Source organism: Salmo salar, unplaced genomic scaffold (genome assembly GCF_905237065.1).
Source record: "Salmo salar unplaced genomic scaffold, Ssal_v3.1, whole genome shotgun sequence".
NCBI lineage: Eukaryota > Metazoa > Chordata > Actinopteri > Salmoniformes > Salmonidae > Salmo > Salmo salar.
Window position 1 is genome coordinate 938,025 of NW_025550412.1, and position 22,836 is coordinate 960,860.

The 22,836-nt window shown below is 51.6% G+C and overlaps 2 protein-coding genes across 5 annotated transcripts in view; both read left to right on the top strand.

Moving 5' to 3' along the window:
* The window catches only part of LOC106578213 (FH2 domain-containing protein 1), a 53,902-nt gene extending 47,982 nt beyond the window's left edge, over positions 1-5,920 (top strand). For all 3 annotated transcript variants that reach the window (XM_045713761.1, XM_045713759.1, XM_045713760.1), the window contains exons 12-13: positions 960-1,124; positions 2,760-5,920. In XM_045713761.1, coding sequence (XP_045569717.1) covers positions 960-1,124; positions 2,760-5,021 — 2,427 coding nt within the window. In that variant the 3' untranslated portion in view covers positions 5,022-5,920. The remainder of the gene's footprint in view (positions 1-959; positions 1,125-2,759) is intronic.
* A 2,797-nt stretch (positions 5,921-8,717) lies between these two features.
* The window catches only part of LOC106596576 (F-box/WD repeat-containing protein 7), an 84,345-nt gene continuing 70,226 nt past the window's right edge, over positions 8,718-22,836 (top strand). Inside the window, exons 1-3 of one of the 2 annotated variants that reach the window (XM_045713748.1) lie at positions 8,718-8,983; positions 10,043-10,184; positions 10,269-10,658. In XM_045713748.1, coding sequence (XP_045569704.1) covers positions 10,113-10,184; positions 10,269-10,658 — 462 coding nt within the window. In that variant the 5' untranslated portion in view covers positions 8,718-8,983; positions 10,043-10,112. Of the gene's footprint in view, positions 8,984-10,042; positions 10,659-22,836 lie in introns of both variants that reach the window. The other variant, XM_045713747.1, reaches the window with a different exon arrangement.

Below are 22,836 nucleotides of genomic sequence, written 5' to 3' on the forward strand. Positions count from 1 at the left end.
AGGACAGAGAGAGAGAGAGGACAGAGAGAGAGAGAGGACAGGGAGACAGAGAGAGAGAGAGGACAGGGACACAGAGAGAGAGAGAGGACAGGGACAGAGAGAGAGAGAGGACAGGGACACAGAGAGAGAGAGGACAGGGAGACAGAGAGAGAGAGAGGACAGGGACACAGAGAGAGAGAGGACAGGGAGACAGAGAGAGAGAGAGGACAGGGAGACAGAGAGAGAGAGAGGACAGGGAGACAGAGAGAGAGAGAGGACAGGGAGACAGAGAGAGAGAGAGGACAGGGACACAGAGAGAGAGAGGACAGGGACACAGAGAGAGAGAGAGGACAGGGAGACAGAGAGAGAGAGGACAGGGAGACAGAGAGAGAGAGGACAGGGAGACAGAGAGAGAGAGGACAGGGAGACAGAGAGAGAGAGAGGACAGGGACACAGAGAGAGAGAGAGGACAGGCAGACAGAGAGAGAGAGGACAGGGACACAGAGAGAGAGAGGACAGGGACACAGAGAGAGAGAGAGGACAGGGAGACAGAGAGAGAGAGGACAGGGAGACAGAGAGAGAGAGAGGTCAGGGACACAGAGAGAGAGAGAAGACAGGGACACAGAGAGAGAGAGAGGACAGGGAGACAGAGAGAGAGAGAGGACAGGGACACAGAGAGAGGAGAGGTCAGGGACACAGAGAGAGAGATGTCAGGGATTGTATTTGAGTGTAAGTAAGTGTCTGTACGAGTATAGTAGGCTGAGTGGGTCACGACTTTAGTGTGTGTAACGTGTGTGTAGTAGTAACGTGTGTGTGTGTGTGTGTGTGTGTGTGTGTGTGTCTGTGTGTGTGTGTGTGTGTAGTAACAGAGTGTGTGTGTGTAGTAACAACAGTGTGTGTGTGTGTGTGTGTGTGTAGTAACAAGTGTGTGTGTGTGTGTGTGTGTGTAGTAACTTGTGTGCATCCTCTTCCTCTCCTAGAATTCGACAGCAGCCCTGGTTGAGTTGCGAAGGCAGAGACAGGAGTTAAGGAACGAAGGGAACAATCTGATCGACTTCTTCTGCGAAGACAGAGAGTCCTTCAGGCTGGACGAGTGTTTCAAAGTGTTCCAAGACTTCTGCCTGAAATTCCAGAAAGCAGTCAAGGTACGAGACCATCGCCCTGTTAGTCTGGAAGACCAGAATAAATCAAAACTGGATGTCAAGGTACGAGACCATCGCCCTGTTAGTCTGGAAGACCAGAATAAATCAAAACTGGATGTCAAGGTACTAGACCATCGTCAAGGTTACCTCACTGTGAATATACAAACAAGCTGTTACAGTTAAATAATGTTAAAACCTTTGGACTGTGTCTCTGCTACTAAATGTGTACTGTTACTCCCCCTGGTGTTCAACAAGTGTTATTACACCTGTAAATACTTTTACACTGTTCTGTCTGTCTCTCTCTACCTCTCCCGTCTCTCTCTCCCCCTCTCTCCCGTCTCTCTCTCTCTACCTCTCCCTACCGCTCCCCCTCTCTCCCGTCTCTCTCTCTCTACCTCTCGCTACCGCTCCCCCTCTCTCCCGTCTCTCTCTCTCTCTACCTCTCACTACCGCTCCCCCTCTCTCCCGTCTCTCTCTACCTCTCGCTACCGCTCCCCCTCTCTCCTGTCTCTCTCTCTCTCTACCTCTCACTACCACTCCCCCTCTCTCCCGTCTCTCTCTCTCTACCTCTCACTACCGCTCCCCCTCTCTCCTGTCTCTCTCTCTCTACCTCTCACTACCGCTCCCCCTCTCTCCCGTCTCTCTCTACCTCTACCTCTCACTACCACTCCCCCTCTCTCCCGTCTCTCTCTCTCTACCTCTCGCCACCGCTCCCCCTCTCTCCCGTCTCTCTCTCTCTCTCTACCTCTCGCTACCGCTCCCCCTCTCTCCCGTCTCTCTCTACCTCTCGCTACCGCTCCCCCTCTCTCCCGTCTCTCTCTACCTCTCGCTACCGCTCCCCCTCTCTCCCGTCTCTCTCTCTCTACCTCTCACTACCGCTCCCCCTCTCTCCCGTCTCTCTCTCTCTCTCTACCTCTCACTACCGCTCCCCCTCTCTCCCGTCTCTCTCTACCTCTCGCTACCGCTCCCCCTCTCTCCTGTCTCTCTCTCTCTCTACCTCTCACTACCACTCCCCCTCTCTCCCGTCTCTCTCTACCTCTCGCTACCGCTCCCCCTCTCTCCCGTCTCTCTCTCTCTACCTCTCACTACCGCTCCCCCTCTCTCCCGCTCTCTCTCTCTCTCTACCTCTCACTACCGCTCCCCCCTCTCTCCCGTCTCTCTCTCTCTCTACCTCTCCCTACCGCTCCCCCTCTCTCCTGTCTCTCTCTCTCTCTCTCTACCTCTCGCTACCGCTCCCCCTCTCTCCCGTCTCTCTCTCTCTCTACCTCTCACTACCGCTCCCCCTCTCTCCCGTCTCTCTCTCTCTCTACCTCTCACTACCGCTCCCCCTCTCTCCCGTCTCTCTCTCTCTCTACCTCTCACTACCGCTCCCCCTCTCTCCCGTCTCTCTCTACCTCTCGCTACCGCTCCCCCTCTCTCCCGTCTCTCTCTCTCTCCCAATTTCAATTACATTTCAGTTTAAGGGGCTTTATTAGCATGGGAAACATATGTTAACATTACCAAAGCAAGTGTAATAGATAATAAACAAAAGTGAAATAAACAATAAAAAAAATGAACGGTAAACATTACACTCACAAAAAGTTCCAAAAAGAATAAAGACATTTCAAATGTCATATCGTTCCCCTCTCTGCTCTCTAGGACAACCTGGAGCGTGAGCTGAAGGAGGTGTCTCGTCGTCGGATACAGGAGCTCGAGGAGAAACGCCACTCGTGGGCGGGCGGAGAGGAGGTGGGCGGGGTCTTCGGAATGCGCAGCAGCAGCGAGACGGACATAGAGGTGGCTCTTTCCCAGGAGGAAGGGCTCATCGAGCTTCTCAAGTCCCGCCCATGCTCGCCGCACAGCCCCAAGAATGCACTGGGGCGTTCCGGAAGCGTCCGCCGTTCTCGCGGTTCTGCATCTGCAGCGGCTGACCGTCAGCTGACTAGCCTGCTAACTCTAGGCATCACCTCTGACGTTAAGGTCGTAGGGGGGTCACCGAATCCCGGGCGCCGACTGTGGAGGGGGGCCGAGCAGCGGGATTCCTCCCCCATGAGGTCACCTGAAACTGGGCTGAGGAGTCCAAACATCTCCCCTCTGAACCGGCTTCAGACCCAGGGACCTGCGGGTCACACTCAACCCCAGAATCAGCACCCTCAGGTAGACTGGCCTGGTCCACACTCACCTTCCTCTATACCCACCTCCTTAGGTCCGAGGTACAGTCACCATAAACCTCAACCTGGCGTCAACTCAAATCACAGCCCTCAGACAGCAACCACAGACCACAAACCTGGCACAGACCTGAACCGGACCACTGACCCTGACAACAACCAGAAACAACCCAGTAGTCTGACCGCCAACCTTGAACGACACAATCTGGTTCCTAAGCTACAAGCGTTCGACCTCGTCTTGACCCCACACGGTCACGACCTGGGAGATGTCGTCACCGACACAGACCTGGAGAAGGACATTCCCAGGGACTCTAACCTCACGGATACACAGAAGAATTCCCAAGGGCGTTCTGAGGGGTGGGAACAGAGGGAGGAAGAGGTGGATGGGAATAGTAGGATGGTGGCTGCAGGGATAGTGAATGAGGAGCCTCCTGTGGGTGAAGTAGAGGAGAAGAAGGGTGTGTCTCAGACAGAGACTGATCGATCTCCATCCACAGCTATTATAGACCTCTCCTCACACGCACAGAGCGGTGACGACCACACGCACACTGACGAGGCTGAGAGTCCAACACACCAGGTATCCGCTTCTTCTATGGCTGAGTCCCCAGCCAATAGCATGCCTTCAGAATCTCAACCCACAAATGAGTACTCAGTGCCTGTGTCCACCACTGACCAGTCAGTGCCTGTCTCCTCCGATGAGTCATCGGTTCCAGCAGTGTCTACCTCAACCAATGAGCTGCCTGCGTCAGTCACCGCTGGTGCCTCTGATAGGTCAGCCCAGGGTACGAATCCCAAGACCAGCCAGGTCTCTAAGCCTTCCAGACCCGCCTCGACCACCACCACCACCACCAGCGGGCGAAAAACTGTCATCCGCACCCTCAACTCCTCAGAGAACCAGGGCATGAGGCGTGTGGTCCCTATCTTCAAGGCCAGTCGACGTGGCTCGATCCCGGGTAAACAGGTGGAGAAACCCCCTGGTCACCAGAGCTCTGGTCCACGGACCACCACCACCACCACCACCTCTAGCCCAGCCAACCGCTCTCTTAGACGGGCAGAGAGGAGCTCCGCCACACCCCGTCGCAATAGCCTCCAGGTCGACGACCCCAAGGCCGTGACCACCACGGGTGTCCACGGCAGTGCCCGAGACCAACCCCAACCTTCCACCCTCCAGAGGAAGCCGTCCGTCCGAAAGCCTCTCCGCCCCGTCGCCCCCAGACCGCCTCCAGAGGAAAAGATGTGCCGCTCCACCCTCCGAGCCCTCGCTGCCGCCGGTGGGGCTGTTCCAATAGCGGAGGGTGGAGGAGGTAACAGCCTCAGTGCCCCCTCGACCCCCTCCCACCGTGGAGGCGTCTCCAACCCCACCCCCCTCCCTGGATTTGCCAGAAACACGGCCGCTTCCTCTTTCAGACGGACCGCTCTCGCCCCCCCGGGGAGTACCCTCACCCCTTCTAAAAACTCCCCCCGTTCCTCCCCTGTCCCCTCTCCCGGACCGTCACCCCTCAGCCGGGCGGGGTCGTTGAGACACCACAGGGTGACCCCCGCGGGCCCCCCAGGCACAGACAACCCCATCAGGAGAACACAAAGTATCAAGGGACCCCTCCGCGCCCCGATCCCCAACTCCCTGCCCCCACAGACCCTCCCTGACTCGCTGGCGCAGCCTAAAGGGCATGCAGGTAAAAACAGCAGCAGTTTCTCTGACAAGTCCACCCACTACAGAGACTTCAGTAAAGCACTGAAACCCACCTGGAGATAGAGGCCTAGTTCCAATACCGACAACATACTTCCTTTTCTCTGGCCTAGTTCCAATACAGACGACATACTTCCTTTTCCCCGGCCTAGTTCCAATACTCACAACATATTTCCTTGCTTCCTTTTCCCCGGCCTAGTTCCAATACAAACTACATGTCACATCAATTATCTTATGTTCTCCAGATCTACAGGGTCGAGTCTTTCAAAATTTATAGAAATAGAATTAAAGGACTTTTTAAAGATGTAAATTAAGTCTAGATTTGTATTTTTGTGATCGTGATTTATCTATCTCTATCTTATAATGTTGTCATTGTATGAAAGAAACCTTTCTACGTCCCAAATAGCCCTCTATTCACTTTATATTCACCTTTATTCACCTTTATCCAGGGCCCATAGGGCTATAGTGCACAATGTAGGGAATAGGGGTCCATTTGGGACAGATCCATGAGTAAGTTTGATCTAGCTGTGTTTTCTGTAAAGCCTGTTCCCAAATTTGTTTGTTTGTATTAGACCAAGTCCCCTGATTTATCAACTGTCATGTCCCGGGCCTGTATTCATAAAGCCTCTCCTAGTAGGAGTGCTGATCTGGGATCAGGTCCCCCCGTTTGTTTATATCATCTTATTCATTGGCTGCATTAAAAACAGGCAGCCCAATTCTGATATTTTGCCCAGTCAAAAGACCAATTATTGCCAAATAGATCAGAATTGGGATGCCTGTGTAAACGCAGGCCATCGTGATCTAAAATACTAACCTGATTCTAGATCAGCACTCCTCCTCGGAGATGCTTTATGAATACAGGCCCAGGACATGTTGGCTGAAGCACAAACTGATCTGGGACCTGGCTATATCGTTTTTTTTGTATATTTGATTAATGATACAATGAATAAACGTGTACACTTTAACCACTTGTTTAGAGACGTTGTCTGTGTGTGAAATGGCGCCCTGTTCAAAGATAGTGCCTAAAAGAGATATATATTTAACCTCGGCAAGTCAATGACGGCCGACTGAGTTACCTGCCTTACCTTCCTTGTTCAGGGGCAGAATGCCTTTTTCTACTTTGTCAGCTCGGGGATTTGATCCAGCAACCTTTAGGTTACTAGTCCAACGCTCTAACCACTAGGCTACCTGCTCTAACCACTAGGCTACCTGCTCTAACCACTAGGCTACCTGCTCTAACCACTAGGCTACCTGCTCTAACCACTAGGCTACTTGCTCTAACCACTAGGCTACCTGCTCTAACCACTAGGCTCTAACCACTAGGCTACCAGCTCTAACCACTAGGCTACCTGCTCTAACCACTAGACTACCTGCTCTAACCACCAGGCTACCTGCTCTAACCACTAGGCTCCCTGCTCTAACCACTAGGCTCCCTGCTCTAACCACTAGGCTACCTGCTCTAACCACTAGGCTCTAACCACTAGGCTACCTGCTCTAACCACTAGGCTACCCGCTCTAACCACTAGGCTACCTGCTCTAACCACTAGACTACCTGCTCTAACCACCAGGCTACCTGCTCTAACCACTAGGTTACCTGCTCTAACCACTAGGCTCTAACCACTAGGCTACCAGCTCTAACCACTAGGCTACCTGCTCTAACCACTAGGCTCTAACCACTAGGTTACCTGTTCTAACCACTAGGCTAGCTGCTCTAACCACTAGGCTCTAACCAATAGGCTACCAGCTCTAACCACCAGGCTAGCTGCTCTAACAACTAGGTTACCTGTTCTAACCACTAGGCTACCTGCTCTAACCACTAGGCTACCTGCTCTAACCACTAGGCTCTAACCACTAGACTACCTGCTCTAACCACTAGGCTACCTGCTCTAACCACTAGGCTACCTGCTCTAACCACTAGACTACCTGCTCTAACCACTAGGCTAGCTGCTCTAACCACTAGGCTACCTGTTCTAACCACTAGGCTAATTGCTCTAACCACTAGGCTACCTGCTCTAACCTCTAGGCTACCTGCTCTAACCACTAGGCTACCTGCTCCAACCACTAGGCTCTAACCACTAGACTACCAGCTCTAACAACTAGGCTAGCTGCTCTAACCACTAGACTACCTGCTCTAACCACTAGGCTACCTGCTCTAACCACTAGACTACCTGCTCTAACCACTAGGCTCTAACCACTAGGCTACCTGCTCTAACCACTAGGCTACCTGCTCTAACCACTAGGCTCTAACCACTAGGCTACCTGCTCTAACCACTAGGCTACCTGCTCTAACCACTAGACTACCTGCTCTAACCACTAGACTCTAACCACCAGGCTACCAGCTCTAACCACTAGGCTACCTGCTGTGCCATTTCAGACGATCAAATCAAATCAAATTTATTTTTATATAGCCCTTCGTACATCAGCTGATATTCTCAAAGTGCTGTACAGAAACCCAGCCTAAAACCCCAAACAGCAAGCAAAGCATGTGAAAGAAGCACGGTGGCTAGGAAAAACTCCCTAGGAAAAACTCCCTAGAAAGGCCAAAAACCTAGGAAGAAACCTAGAGAGGAACCAGGCTATGAGGGGTGGCCAGTCCTCTTCTGGCTGTGCAGGGTGGATATTATAACAGAACATGGTCAAGATGTTAAAATGTTCATAAATGACCAGCATGGTCAAATAATAATAATCATAGTAGTTGTCGAGGGTGCAACAAGCACGTCCGGTGAACAGGTCAGGGTTCCATAGCCGCAGGCAGAACAGTTGAAACTGGAGCAGCAGCACGGCCAGGTGGACTGGGGACAGCAAGGAGTCATCATACCAGGTAGTCTTGAGGCATGGTCCTAGGGCTCAGGTCCTCCGAGAGAAAGACAGAAAGAGAGAAAGAGAGAATTAGAGAGAGCATATTTAAATACACACAGGACACCGGATAAGACAAGAGAAATACTCCAGATGTAACAGACTGACCCTAGCCCCACGACACATAAACTACTGCAGCATAAATACTGGAGGCTGAGACAGGAGGGATCAGAAGACACTGTGGCCCCATCCGGCCCCAACGATGTGTTTTTCACAAGGGGCTTTTCTAAGAATCTGGTTTTCAACAGAAACATATTCAAATAATTCTTAAAACAGATTTTGTATTATAGTTTGTCCATATTTGTTTGTTACATTTTGTAAATAATAATTTTAAAAACAGCTCATTCCTCTCTCCAATGCTGCTCTCTATCTCTCACACAGTGACTTGCGTTTTTTTATACTAGGTCATAATGGTATGAGACTTCTGAATGTGAGAGAGTGTGATTAATTCAATATTCTTCCAAATAAAGTTTTTCATGTCAATATTTTTTTTTTCACCTTTATTTAACCAGGTAGGCAAGTTAAGAACAAGTTCTCATTTACAATTGCGACCTGGCCAAGATAAAGCAAAGCAGTTTGACAACATACAACAACACAGAGTTACACATGGAGTAAAACAATAATACAGTAGGAAAAATAAGTCTATATACAATGTGAGCAAATGAGGTGAGATAAGGGAGGTAAAGGCAATAAAAAGGCCATGGTGGCGAAGTAAATACAATATAAGCTTGTCTGTGTAAGTTTATAACCAGATAACCATGACGTCTGTCATATCAGATCCTAGATACGTTTTAATATATTTTATTGATTTCTAATAGTTTGCCAAGCTTCATAAAAACCTCCCACCTTGTGGAATGTGTCATAACAAGGCGCCAGAGAGAGAGAGAGAGAGAGAGAGAGAGAACACGACGTCATCACAGCACGACAACCCCTTTGGGTTTCTCTTGCAGAAGATGAAAGAGACTGACAAGTGCCTCTTTCTCCGACCTATTTGAGCGGTTTATGTTTCTCTGTAGACTCCATGTCCTTCGCCGTCTGATGAACGGTTGTTAGTGTATTTTACGTGGTGGGGGGGGGAAAAAAGGGTTGCCAAAATCAGATTTATTTCGAGTGCGAAGACTGGATAAAACGCCACTGTATTTTAGCAACAACGACCATCTGTTTCGGTGAAGGTGAGTTTACTTGTGTGTTTAGATGGTATACACGAGTAAGCAAAGTGTCCACGTATTGCTTGGCGAGCTAAGTAGCTATCTGTGTTTTAAAGAGAAGCGGTAACTTCACAATGCACTGTTTAACCTCAACTTTTAAGCTTAGACTTATACCAGATGTTAGACTGTTTTATGCATTTTATACAACACATCGCAAGCTAACGTCACACAGTCTAACGCATGGTATTTGTTTGTTGTTTTTCAACGCGTGGGAAACAACATGCAACCCCCCCCACACACACACACACAGACGTGCGTAGGTGCATTACCCCAATATCTCCTGGTCAGACCACTCGTGTGTAGGTGCATTACCCCAATATCTCCTGGTCAGACCACTCGTGTGTAGGTGCATTACCCCAATATCTCCTGGTCAGACCACTCGTGTGTAGGTGCATTACCCCAATATCTCCTGGTCAGACCACTCGTGTGTAGGTGCATTACCCCAATATCTCCTGGTCAGACCACTCGTGTGTAGGTGCATTACCCCAATATCTCCTGGTCAGACCACTCGTGTGTAGGTGCATTACCCCAATATCTCCTGGTCAGACCACTCGTGTGTAGGTGCATTACCCCAATATCTCCTGGTCAGATCACTCGTGTGTAGGTGCATTACCCCAATATCTCCTGGTCAGATCACTCGTGTGTAGGTGCATTACCCCAATATCTCCTGGTCAGACCACTCGTGTGTAGGTGCATTACCCCAATATCTCCTGGTCAGACCACTCGTGTGTAGGTGCATTACCCCAATATCTCCTGGTCAGACCACTCGTGTGTAGGTGCATTACCCCAATATCTCCTGGTCAGATCACACGTGTGTAGGTGCATTACCCCAATATCTCCTGGTCAGATCACACGTGTGTAGGTGCAGGGGAACAACTTCCTGCCCCCATTTCCTCTACTTTTATTACATCTGGGATGTTCATGTCTCCAGTTATCAAGTCTGAAGATGAGAGTAGTGTTGATGGGGTTTATGGAGTACTTTTTAAAATCTCTAAACACCCCTTCTCTCTTACCTTGTCCCAGTTTTATCGACCAGGATGGCCCAGCTCTCTTCTCCCATCTGAAGACGGTAGGACAGTAGTCTAGTCTGGAGATGAAGCAGGATCCAGTGACCAAGGGTGATAACAAAGCTACGTCATGTCCAGGAAGGATAGACTCTATTGGGGTAATGATGCTAGCCGGCACCCCCTCCTCCGCTTCCACCCTCTCTTCCTCAATATCCTCCATCTCTTCTTCATCCTCCTTGCAGGAAGAAAGGAGAAAGGGAGATGAGGAGTTAATTTGTCGAGAGGAGGAAGAGGGAGAGGTGGTCAGCGTTTCTATAGTGACCATAGCGGAGGAGTCCTGCCCTTCGGAACCGTTTGGACCTGGCGCCCACGTGGAGGTAGCAGCCAATGAGAGTGCGGTGAGGGATGGAGACTGCCGATCAAAAACTTCCCAAAGTACCCAGACTGAAGAAGAGGAGGAGGAAGAGGAGGAAGAGATGGCTGAAGATGAGAGTGACCATTCTGCCCTGTTGCAGGAGGAGGAGGAGGAGGAGGAGGATGATGAGGGAAGGAACCAGGTGTTTGTCTCGGATGACAACTTGGGGTTGTCGGACAGTCTGACCCCTGGAACACCAACACTCCTCAACATCAAGGTAAGAAATCAACCCTCTCCTCAAGTCTAATTCAGTCCAGAGCACGCGATAGCTCGGTGTACCGTTGTCTCTGAGACACGACCGTGCACCTCCCTAAAATGACCAACCAACGCGGATCTGGGGCGTCTTCTATTAAAAAACAAATTGTGTTTACAGTTAGATACATTTCTTGAGCTCCTCTGAGATTTCGAAAAGAATGAAATCCAACGATCCACTATTCTAGAACACTGCTGTGCCTTCCGGAACATGTTTTTAGATTTCCATCCAGACTACATGGCAGATATGACATTTTTTTTTACATTTTACATTTTAGTTATTTAGCAGAAGCTCTTATCCAGTTGCAGACGCCATGCTCTACCAACTGAGCCACAGGGAAGACTATTACAACGCTCAGAGAGGCATTTAAACACATTATATAATGTATACCATCTGATGGGCGACGGCTCAGTCGATGATGTGGCACGCAGCCTGTTGGTTGGCGCAATGCAACGCCTGCGCATCTTGTCGGGTAGGAAGTCGACCAATGTGTATGTTCTAAACAGGAACTGGTCCGTTACTGGGGGTTCTAAACAGGAACTGGTCCGTTACTGGGGGTTCTAAACAGGAACTGGTCTGTTACTGGGGGTTCTAAACAGGAACTGGTCCGTTACTGGGGGTTCTAAACAGGAACTGGTCCGTTACTGGGGGTTCTAGACAGGAACTGGTCCGTTACTGGGGGTTCTAGACAGGAACTGGTCCGTTACTGGGGGTTCTAAACAGGAACTGGTCCGTTACTGGGGGTTCTAGACAGGAACTGGTCTGTTACTGGGGGTTCTAAACAGGAACTGGTCTGTTACTGGGGGTTCTAAACAGGAACTGGTCCCTTACTGGGGGTTCTAAACAGGAACTGGTCCCTTACTGGGGGTTCTAAACAGGAACTGGTCTGTTACTGGGGGTTCTAAACAGGAACTGGTCTGTTACTGGGGGTTCTAGACAGGAACTGCTCTGTTACTGGGGGTTCTAAACAGGAACTGGTCCCTTACTGGGGGTTCTAAACAGGAACTGGTCCCTTACTGGGGGTTCTAAACAGGAACTGGTCCCTTACTGGGGGTTCTAGACAGGAACTGGTTCCTTACTGGGGGTTCTAGACAGGAACTGGTTCCTTACTGGGGGTTCTAGACAGGAACTGGTTCCTTACTGGGGGTTCTAGACAGGAACTGGTCCGTTACTGGGGGTTCTAGACAGGAACTGGTCCCTTACTGGGGGTTCTAGACAGGAACTGGTTCCTTACTGGGGGTTCTAGACAGGAACTGGTCCCTTACTGGGGGTTCTAGACAGGAACTGGTTCCTTACTGGGGGTTCTAGACAGGAACTGGTCCCTTACTGGGGGTTCTAGACAGGAACTGGTCCGTGACTGGGGGTTCTAGACAGGAACTGGTCCCTTACTGGGGGTTCTAGACGGGAACTGGTCCGTGACTGGGGGTTCTAAACAGGAACTGGTTCCTTACTGGGGGTTCTAGACAGGAACTGGTTCCTTACTGGGGGTTCTAAACAGGAACTGGTTCCTTACTGGGGGTTCTAGACAGGAACTGGTTCCTTACTGGGGGTTCTAGACAGGAACTGGTCCCTTACTGGGGGTTCTAGACAGGAACTGGTCCGTTACTGGGGGTTCTAGACAGGAACTGGTTCCTTACTGGGGGTTCTAGACGGGAACTGGTCCGTTACTGGGGGTTCTAGACAGGAACTGGTTCCTTACTGGGGGTTCTAGACAGGAACTGGTTCCTTACTGGGGGTTCTAGACAGGAACTGGTCCGTTACTGGGGGTTCTAGACAGGAACTGGTTCCTTACTGGGGGTTCTAGACAGGAACTGGTCCCTTACTGGGGGTTCTAGACAGGAACTGGTCCCTTACTGGGGGTTCTAGACAGGAACTGGTCCCTTACTGGGGGGTTCTAGACAGGAACTGGTCCCTTACTGGGGGTTCTAGACAGGAACTGGTCCCTTACTGGGGGTTCTAGACAGGAACTGGTCCCTTACTGGGGGTTCTAGACAGGAACTGGTCCCTTACTGGGGGTTCTAGACAGGAACTGGTCCCTTACTGGGGGTTCTAGACAGGAACTGGTCCCTTACTGGGGGTTCTAGACAGGAACTGGTTCCTTACTGGGGGTTCTAGACAGGAACTGGTCCCTTACTGGGGGTTCTAGACAGGAACTGGTCCCTTACTGGGGGTTCTAGACAGGAACTGGTCCGTTACTGGGGGTTCTAGACAGGAACTGGTCCCTTACTGGGGGTTCTAGACAGGAACTGGTCTGTTACTGGGGGTTCTAGACAGGAACTGGTCCGTGACTGGGGGTTCTAGACGGGAACTGGTTCCTTACTGGGGTTTGCTGAATGAGAGTAGAGCAGCTCTTCTGATGGTAATGAGCTGCCTCCCTATTGGCTGAAGCATGGTTTTACACCCAACCTGCCCCTCTATTGGCTGAAGCATGGTTTTTACACCCAACCTGCCCCTCTATTGGCTGAAGCGTGGTATTACACCCAACCTGCCCCTCTATTGGCTGAAGCGTGGTATTACACCCAACCTGCCCCTCTATTGGCTGAAGCGTGGTATTACACCCAACCTGCCCCTCTATTGGCTGAAGCGTGGTATTACACCCAACCTGCCCCTCTATTGGCTGAAGGATGGTATTACACCCAACCTGCCCCTCTATTGGCTGAAGCGTGGTTTTACACCCAACCTGCCCCTCTATTGGCTGAAGGATGGTATTACACCCAACCTGCCCCTCTATTGGCTGAAGGATGGAATTTTACTGGCAGGTCCAACATGTTAATGTTGTGTAGTGCCTCCATGCATGGGGCTGTGTGTGTATTAGGATGGCCAGTTGTAAGGGGCTGTGTGTGTATTAGCAGGATGGCCAGTTGTAAGGGGCTGTGTGTGTATTAGCAGGATGGCCAGTTGTAAGGGGCTGTGTGTGTATTAGGATGGCCAGTTGTAAGGGGCTGTGTGTGTATTAGGATGGCCAGTTGTAAGGGGCTGTGTGTGTATTAGCAGGATGGCCAGTTGTAAGGGGCTGTGTGTGTATTAGCAGGATGGCCAGTTGTAAGGGGCTGTGTGTGTATTAGCAGGATGGCCAGTTGTAAGGGGCTGTGTGTGTATTAGCAGGATGGCCAGTTGTAAGGGGCTGTGTGTGTATTCAGGATGGCCAGTTGTAAGGGGCTGTGTGTGTATTAGCAGGATGGCCAGTTGTAAGGGGCTGTGTGTGTATTAGCAGGATGGCCAGTTGTAAGGGGCTGTGTGTGTATTCAGGATGGCCAGTTGTAAGGGGCTGTGTGTGTATTAGCAGGATGGCCAGTTGTAAGGGGCTGTGTGTGTATTAGCAGGATGGCCAGTTGTAAGGGGCTGTGTGTGTATTAGCAGGATGGCCAGTTGTAAGGGGCTGTGTGTGTATTAGCAGGATGGCCAGTTGTAAGGGGCTGTGTGTGTATTAGCAGGATGGCCAGTTGTAAGGGGCTGTGTGTGTATTAGGATGGCCAGTTGTAAGGGGCTGTGTGTGTATTAGCAGGATGGCCAGTTGTAAGGGGCTGTGTGTGTATTAGGATGGCCAGTTGTAAGGGGCTGTGTGTATTAGCAGGATGGCCAGTTGTAAGGGGCTGTGTGTGTATTAGCAGGATGGCCAGTTGTAAGGGGCTGTGTGTGTATTAGCAGGATGGCCAGTTGTAAGGGGCTGTGTGTGTATTAGCAGGATGGCCAGTTGTAAGGGGCTGTGTGTGTATTAGCAGGATGGCCAGTTGTAAGGGGCTGTGTGTGTATTAGCAGGATGGCCAGTTGTAAGGGGCTGTGTGTATTAGCAGGATGGCCAGTTGTAAGGGGCTGTGTGTGTATTAGGATGGCCAGTTGTAAGGGGCTGTGTGTGTATTAGCAGGATGGCCAGTTGTAAGGGGCTGTGTGTGTATTAGCAGGATGGCCAGTTGTAAGGGGCTGTGTGTGTATTAGCAGGATGGCCAGTTGTAAGGGGCTGTGTGTATTAGCAGGATGGCCAGTTGTAAGGGGCTGTGTGTGTATTAGCAGGATGGCCAGTTGTAAGGGGCTGTGTGTGTATTAGCAGGATGGCCAGTTGTAAGGGGCTGTGTGTGTATTAGCAGGATGGCCAGTTGTAAGGGGCTGTGTGTGTATTAGCAGGATGGCCAGTTGTAAGGGGCTGTGTGTGTATTAGCAGGATGGCCAGTTGTAAGGGGCTGTGTGTGTATTAGCAGGATGGCCAGTTGTAAGGGGCTGTGTGTGTATTAGCAGGATGGCCAGTTGTAAGGGGCTGTGTGTGTATTAGCAGGATGGCCAGTTGTAAGGGGCTGTGTGTGTATTAGCAGGATGGCCAGTTGTAAGGGGCTGTGTGTGTATTAGCAGGATGGCCAGTTGTAAGGGGCTGTGTGTGTATTAGCAGGATGGCCAGTTGTAAGGGGCTGTGTGTGTATTAGCAGGATGGCCAGTTGTAAGGGGCTGTGTGTGTATTAGCAGGATGGCCAGTTGTAAGGGGCTGTGTGTGTATTAGCAGGATGGCCAGTTGTAAGGGGCTGTGTGTGTATTGGCAGGATGGCCAGTTGTAAGGGGCTGTGTGTGTATTAGCAGGATGGCCAGTTGTAAGGGGCTGTGTGTGTATTAGCAGGATGGCCAGTTGTAAGGGGCTGTGTGTGTATTAGCAGGATGGCCAGTTGTAAGGGGCTGTGTGTGTATTGGCAGGATGGCCAGTTGTAAGGGGCTGTGTGTGTATTAGCAGGATGGCCAGTTGTAAGGGGCTGTGTGTGTATTGGCAGGATGGCCAGTTGTAAGGGGCTGTGTGTGTATTAGCAGGATGGCCAGTTGTAAGGGGCTGTGTGTGTATTAGCAGGATGGCCAGTTGTAAGGGGCTGTGTGTGTATTAGCAGGATGGCCAGTTGTAAGGGGCTGTGTGTGTATTAGCAGGATGGCCAGTTGTAAGGGGCTGTGTGTGTATTAGCAGGATGGCCAGTTGTAAGGGGCTGTGTGTGTATTAGCAGGATGGCCAGTTGTAAGGGGCTGTGTGTGTATTAGCAGGATGGCCAGTTGTAAGGGGCTGTGTGTGTATTAGCAGGATGGCCAGTTGTAAGGGGCTGTGTGTGTATTAGCAGGATGGCCAGTTGTAAGGGGCTGTGTGTGTATTAGCAGGATGGCCAGTTGTAAGGGGCTGTGTGTGTATTAGCAGGATGGCCAGTTGTAAGGGGCTGTGTGTGTATTGGCAGGATGGCCAGTTGTAAGGGGCTGTGTGTGTATTAGCAGGATGGCCAGTTGTAAGGGGCTGTGTGTGTATTAGCAGGATGGCCAGTTGTAAGGGGCTGTGTGTGTATTAGCAGGATGGCCAGTTGTAAGGGGCTGTGTGTGTATTAGCAGGATGGCCAGTTGTAAGGGGCTGTGTGTGTATTAGCAGGATGGCCAGTTGTAAGGGGCTGTGTGTGTATTAGCAGGATGGCCAGTTGTAAGGGGCTGTGTGTGTATTAGCAGGATGGCCAGTTGTAAGGGGCTGTGTGTGTATTAGCAGGATGGCCAGTTGTAAGGGGCTGTGTGTGTATTAGCAGGATGGCCAGTTGTAAGGGGCTGTGTGTGTATTAGCAGGATGGCCAGTTGTAAGGGGCTGTGTGTGTATTAGCAGGATGGCCAGTTGTAAGGGGCTGTGTGTGTATTAGCAGGATGGCCAGTTGTAAGGGGCTGTGTGTGTATTAGCAGGATGGCCAGTTGTAAGGGGCTGTGTGTGTATTGGCAGGATGGCCAGTTGTAAGGGGCTGTGTGTGTATTAGCAGGATGGCCAGTTGTAAGGGGCTGTGTGTGTATTGGCAGGATGGCCAGTTGTAAGGGGCTGTGTGTGTATTAGCAGGATGGCCAGTTGTAAGGGGCTGTGTGTGTATTAGCAGGATGGCCAGTTGTAAGGGGCTGTGTGTATTAGCAGGATGGCCAGTTGTAAGGGGCTGTGTGTATTAGCAGGATGGCCAGTTGTAAGGGGCTGTGTGTGTATTAGCAGGATGGCCAGTTGTAAGGGGCTGTGTGTATTAGCAGGATGGCCAGTTGTAAGGGGCTGTGTGTGTATTAGCAGGATGGCCAGTTGTAAGGAGCTGTGTGTGTATTAGCAGGATGGCCAGTTGTAAGGGGCTGTGTGTGTATTGGCAGGATGGCCAGTTGTAAGGGGCTGTGTGTGTATTAGCAGGATGGCCAGTTGTAAGGGGCTGTGTGTATTAGCAGGATGGCCAGTTGTAAGGGGCTGTGTGTGTATTAGCAGGATGGCCAGTTGTAAGGGGCTGTGTGTGTATTAGCAGGATGGCCAGTTGTAAGGGGCTGTGTGTGTATTGGCAGGATGGCCAGTTGTAAGGGGCTGTGTGTGTATTAGCAGGATGGCCAGTTGTAAGGGGCTGTGTGTATTAGCAGGATGGCCAGTTGTAAGGGGCTGTGTGTATTAGCAGGATGGCCAGTTGTAAGGGGCTGTGTGTGTATTAGGATGGCCAGTTGTAAGGGGCTGTGTGTGTATTAGCAGGATGGCCAGTTGTAAGGGGCTGTGTGTGTATTAGCAGGATGGCCAGTTGTAAGGGGCTGTGTGTGTATTCAGGATGGCCAGTTGTAAGGGGCTGTGTGTGTATTAGCAGGATGGCCAGTTGTAAGGGGCTGTGTGTGTATTAGCAGGATGGCCAGTTGTAAGGGGCTGTGTGTATTGGCAGGATGGCCAGTTGTAAGGGGCTGTGTGTGTATTAGGATGGCCAGTTGTAAGGGGCTGTGTGTGTATCGGCAGGATGGCCAGTGTATATTAAAAAAAATATATATATTTTTTAATTTAACCTTTTTTATTTAACTAGGCAAGTCAGTTAAGAACAGATTCTTATTTACAATGACGGCCTAGGAACAGTGGGTTAACTGTTAACTTGTTCAGGGGCAGAACGACAGATTGTTTACCTTGTCATCTCAGGGTTTCGATATGTGTATTGGCAGAATGGCCAGTTCCTGTCCAGTTGGCCACATGTTTCCTGTTCAGAGCAGTTCATACTGGGTAGTATACAGTACCTGTCGAAAGTTTGGACACCCCTAGGGGTCTACATTGTAGAATAATAGTGAAGACATCAAAACTATGAAATAACACATATGGAATAATGTAGTAACCAAAAAAGTGTTAAACAAATCAGAATATATTTTATATTTGAAATTCTTCAAAGTAGCCACCCTTTGCCTTGATGACAGCTTTGCACACTCTTGGCATTCTCTCAACCAGCATCATGAGGTAGTCATCTGGAATGCATTTCAATTAACAGGTGTGCCTTGTTAAAAGTTCATTTGTGCAATTTCTTTCCTCAATGCGTTTGAGCCAATCAGTTGTGTTGTGACAAGGTAGGGGTGGTATACAGACCAAGTTCATATTATGGCAAGAACTAAGCAAAGAGAAGCGACAGTCCATCATTACTTTAAGACGTGAAGGTCAGTCAATGTGGAAAATGTCAAGATCTTTGAAAGTTTTTTCAAGTGAAGTCGCAAAAACCATCAAGCGCTATGATGAAACTGGCTCTCATGAGGACCACCACAGGAAAGGAAGACCCAGAGTTACTTCTGCTGCAGAGGATAAGATCATTAGTTAAATTGCACCTCAGAAATTGCAGCCCAAATAAATGCTTCACGGAGTTCAAGTAACAGACACATCTCAACATCAACTGTTCAGAGGAGACTGCGTGAATCAGGCCTTCATGGTCGAATTGCTGCAAAGCAACCACTACTAAAGGACAGTTCTTTATGAGACGCAGAGTTGGTGAACAAATGTTCTCTGTCATGTGTAGTTCCCAATGTGAAGCATGGAGGAGGAGGTGTGATGGTGCTTTGCTGGTGACACTGTCTGGGATTTATTTAGAATTCAAGGCACACTTAACCAGCATGGCTACCACAGCATTCTGCAGCGATACACCATCCCATCTGGTTAGTGCTTAGTGGGACTATCATTTGTTTTTCAGCAGGACAATGACCCAACACACCTCCAGGCTGTGTAAGGGCTATTTGACCAAGAAGGAGAGTGATGGAGTGTTGCATCAGATGACCTGGCCTCCAAAATCACCCGACCTCAACCCAGTTGAGATGGTTTGGGATGAGTTGGACCGCAGAGTGAAGGAAAAGCAGCCAACAAGTGCTCAGCATATGTGGGAACTCTTTCAAGACTGTTGGAAAAGCATTCCTCATGAAGCTGGTTGAGAGAATGCCAAGAGTGTGCAAATGATTCCATATGTGTTATTTCATAGTTCGGATGTCTTCACTATTCTAATACAATGTAGATAATAGTACAAATAAAAACCCTAGGTGTGTCCAAACTTTTGACTGTTCCTGTATATTTAATATCCATATGGTAATATTTTGAAACACTCAGCTCCGTGTAACATCCATTTATATAGTTTACTGTGGTCTCTCTCCCTCTGTCCTCTGACAGCTGTTTCCTCCACACGCACCAAGCCCTGCCCCCTACATTTACTATAGGTTTGTTCTCTTGGGTCCAAATGTTCTTGTTCTTAATACAATGGCCAGTTCTAGCTAGCCAGTTCTAGCTGTCTGGCTGCTGTGGCTGGCTAGCTGTCTGGCTGCTGTGGCTGGCTAGCTGTCTGGCTGCTGTGGCTGTCTGGCTGCTGTGGCTGCTGTGGCTGTCTGGCTGCTGTGGCTGGCTAGCTGTCTGGCTGCTGTGGCTGGCTAGCTGTCTGGCTGCTGTGGCTGGCTAGCTGTCTGGCTGCTGTGGCTGGCTAGCTGTCTGGCTGCTGTGGCTGGCTAGCTGTCTGGCTGCTGTGGCTGGCTAGCTGTCTGGCTGCTGTGTGGCTGGCTAGCTGTCTGGCTGCTGTGGCTGGCTAGCTAGCTGTGGCTGGCTAGCTAGCTGTGGCTGGCTAGCTAGCTGTGGCTGGCTAGCTAGCTGTGGCTGCTGTGGCTGGCTAGCTAGCTGGCTGCTGTGGCTGCTGTGGCTGGCTGGCTAGCTAGCTAGCTGGATGCTCCACACGCACCAAGCCCTGCCCCCAGTCACTTCAGCAGGGCGGGTTAAATTTACTATAGGTTTGCATGCCGTTCTCTTGGGTCCAAATGCGGTCAAGATTGTTCCAAACAAGAACGTTGTTGCTTTCCACTTTGTTCTTAATACAATGGCCAGTTCTCGCTGGCTGCTGTGGCTAGCTGGCTGCTGTGGCTAGCTGGCTGCTGTGGCTAGCTGGCTGCTGTGGCTGGCTGGCTGCTGTGGCTGGCTGGCTGCTGTGGCTGGCTGGCTGCTGTGGCTGGCTGGCTGCTGTGGCTGGCTGTGGCTGGCTGGCTGCTGTGGCTAGCTGTGGCTAGCTGTGGCTAGCTGGCTGCTGTGGCTAGCTGTGGCTAGCTGGCTGCTGTGGCTAGCTGTGGCTAGCTGGCTCCTAACTCCCTCTAACCACTCTGACGTCATATCAAACACTTATATGATTCCAACAGTTCACCCAAGTGTTTTGATCTGTCGCAAGTCAAATCGCAATCGCATATCGTTAACCCCCTAGGTCATTCCATAGTTGGCCGTTGTCCTGGCATTTCACTAATCACAGGCTTGATAATGTTGTGTTTAGGTGAGTCAAATGTGTAGTGCAAGGACAAAAACTACAATGATCACCCCTCTGGGTTCCCCGGGATTAAGAAACACTGTCTTACATGACGGAGAATCAAATACAGATCTGTATCCACGTGCATCATATCTGTTCTACTCAATACGTTTCTATCTGAATGTATTGTGACGTTGCATTGTCCTGACTCCTGGCCTTCCACTGTCCTGACTCCTGGCCTTCCACTGTCCTGACTCCTGGCCTTCCACTGTCCTGACTCCTGGCCTTCCACTGTCCTGACTCCTGGCCTTCCACTGGCCTGACTCCTGGCCTTCCACTGGCCTGACTCCTGGCCTGACTCCTGGCCTGACTCCTGGCCTTCCACTGTCCTGACTCCTGGCCTTCCACTGGCCTGACTCCTGGCCTTCCACTGTCCTGACTCCTGGCCTTCCACTGGCCTGACTCCTGGCCTTCCATTGTCCTGACTCCTGGCCTTCCACTGTCCTGACTCCTGGCCTTCCACTGTCCTGACTCCTGGCCTTCCACTGTCCTGACTCCTGGCCTTCCACTGTCCTGACTCCTGGCCTTCCACTGTCCTGACTCCTGGCCTTCCACTGTCCTGACTCCTGGCCTTCCACTGGCCTGACTCCTGGCCTTCCACTGTCCTGACTCCTGGCCTTCCACTGTCCTGACTCCTGGCCTGACTCCTGGCCTTCCACTGTCCTGACTCCTGGCCTTCCACTGTCCTGACTCCTGGCCTTCCACTGTCCTGACTCCTGGCCTTCCACTGTCCTGACTCCTGGCCTTCCACTGTCCTGACTCCTGGCCTTCCACTGTCCTGACTCCTGGCCTGACTCCTGGCCTTCCACTGGCCTGACTCCTGTCCTGACTCCTGGCCTTCCACTGTCCTGACTCCTGGCCTTCCACTGTCCTGACTCCTGGCCTTCCACTGTCCTGACTCCTGTCCTGACTCCTGGCCTTCCACTGGCCTGACTCCTGGCCTTCCACTGTCCTGACTCCTGGCCTTCCACTGTCCTGACTCCTGGCCTTCCACTGTCCTGACTCCTGGCCTTCCACTGTCCTGACTCCTGGCCTTCCACTGGCCTGACTCCTGGCCTTCCACTGTCCTGACTCCTGGCCTTCCACTGTCCTGACTCCTGGCCTTCCACTGTCCTGACTCCTGGCCTTCCACTGGCCTGACTCCTGGCCTGACTCCTGGCCTGACTCCTGGCCTGACTCCTGGCCTTCCACTGTCCTGACTCCTGGCCTTCCACTGTCCTGACTCCTGGCCTTCCACTGTCCTGACTCCTGTCCTGACTCCTGGCCTTCCACTGTCCTGACTCCTGTCCTGACTCCTGGCCTTCCACTGTCCTGACTCCTGGCCTTCCACTGTCCTGACTCCTGGCCTTCCACTGTCCTGACTCCTGGCCTTCCACTGTCCTGACTCCTGGCCTTCCACTGTCCTGACTCCTGGCCTTCCACTGTCCTGACTCCTGGCCTGACTCCTGGCCTGACTCCTGGCCTGACTCCTGGCCTGACTCCTGGCCTGACTCCTGGCCTGACTCCTGGCCTTCCACTGGCCTGACTCCTGGCCTTCCACTGTCCTGACTCCTGGCCTGACTCCTGGCCTGACTCCTGGCCTGACTCCTGGCCTGACTCCTGGCCTTCCACTGTCCTGACTCCTGGCCTTCCACTGTCCTGACTCCTGGCCTTCCACTGTCCTGACTCCTGGCCTTCCACTGTCCTGACTCCTGGCCTTCCACTGTCCTGACTCCTGGCCTTCCACTGTCCTGACTCCTGGCCTTCCACTGTCCTGACTCCTGGCCTGACTCCTGGCCTGACTCCTGGCCTGACTCCTGGCCTGACTCCTGGCCTTCCACTGTCCTGACTCCTGGCCTTCCACTGTCCTGACTCCTGGCCTTCCACTGTCCTGACTCCTGGCCTGACTCCTGTCCTTCCACTGTCCTGACTCCTGGCCTTCCACTGTCCTGACTCCTGGCCTTCCACTGTCCTGACTCCTGTCCTTCCACTGTCCTGACTCCTGGCCTTCCACTGTCCTGACTCCTGGCCTTCCACTGTCCTGACTCCTGGCCTTCCACTGGCCTGACTCCTGGCCTTCCACTGGCCTGACTCCTGGCCTTCCACTGTCCTGACTCCTGGCCTTCCACTGTCCTGACTCCTGGCCTTCCACTGTCCTGACTCCTGGCCTTCCACTGTCCTGACTCCTGGCCTGACTCCTGTCCTGACTCCTGGCCTGACTCCTGGCCTTCCACTGTCCTGACTCCTGGCCTTCCACTGTCCTGACTCCTGGCCTTCCACTGGCCTGACTCCTGGCCTTCCACTGTCCTGACTCCTGGCCTGACTCCTGGCCTTCCACTGTCCTGACTCCTGGCCTTCCACTGGCCTGACTCCTGGCCTGACTCCTGGCCTTCCACTGGCCTGACTCCTGGCCTTCCACTGTCCTGACTCCTGGCCTTCCACTGTCCTGACTCCTGGCCTTCCACTGTCCTGACTCCTGGCCTTCCACTGTCCTGACTCCTGGCCTTCCACTGTCCTGACTCCTGGCCTGACTCCTGGCCTTCCACTGTCCTGACTCCTGGCCTTCCACTGTCCTGACTCCTGGCCTTCCACTGTCCTGACTC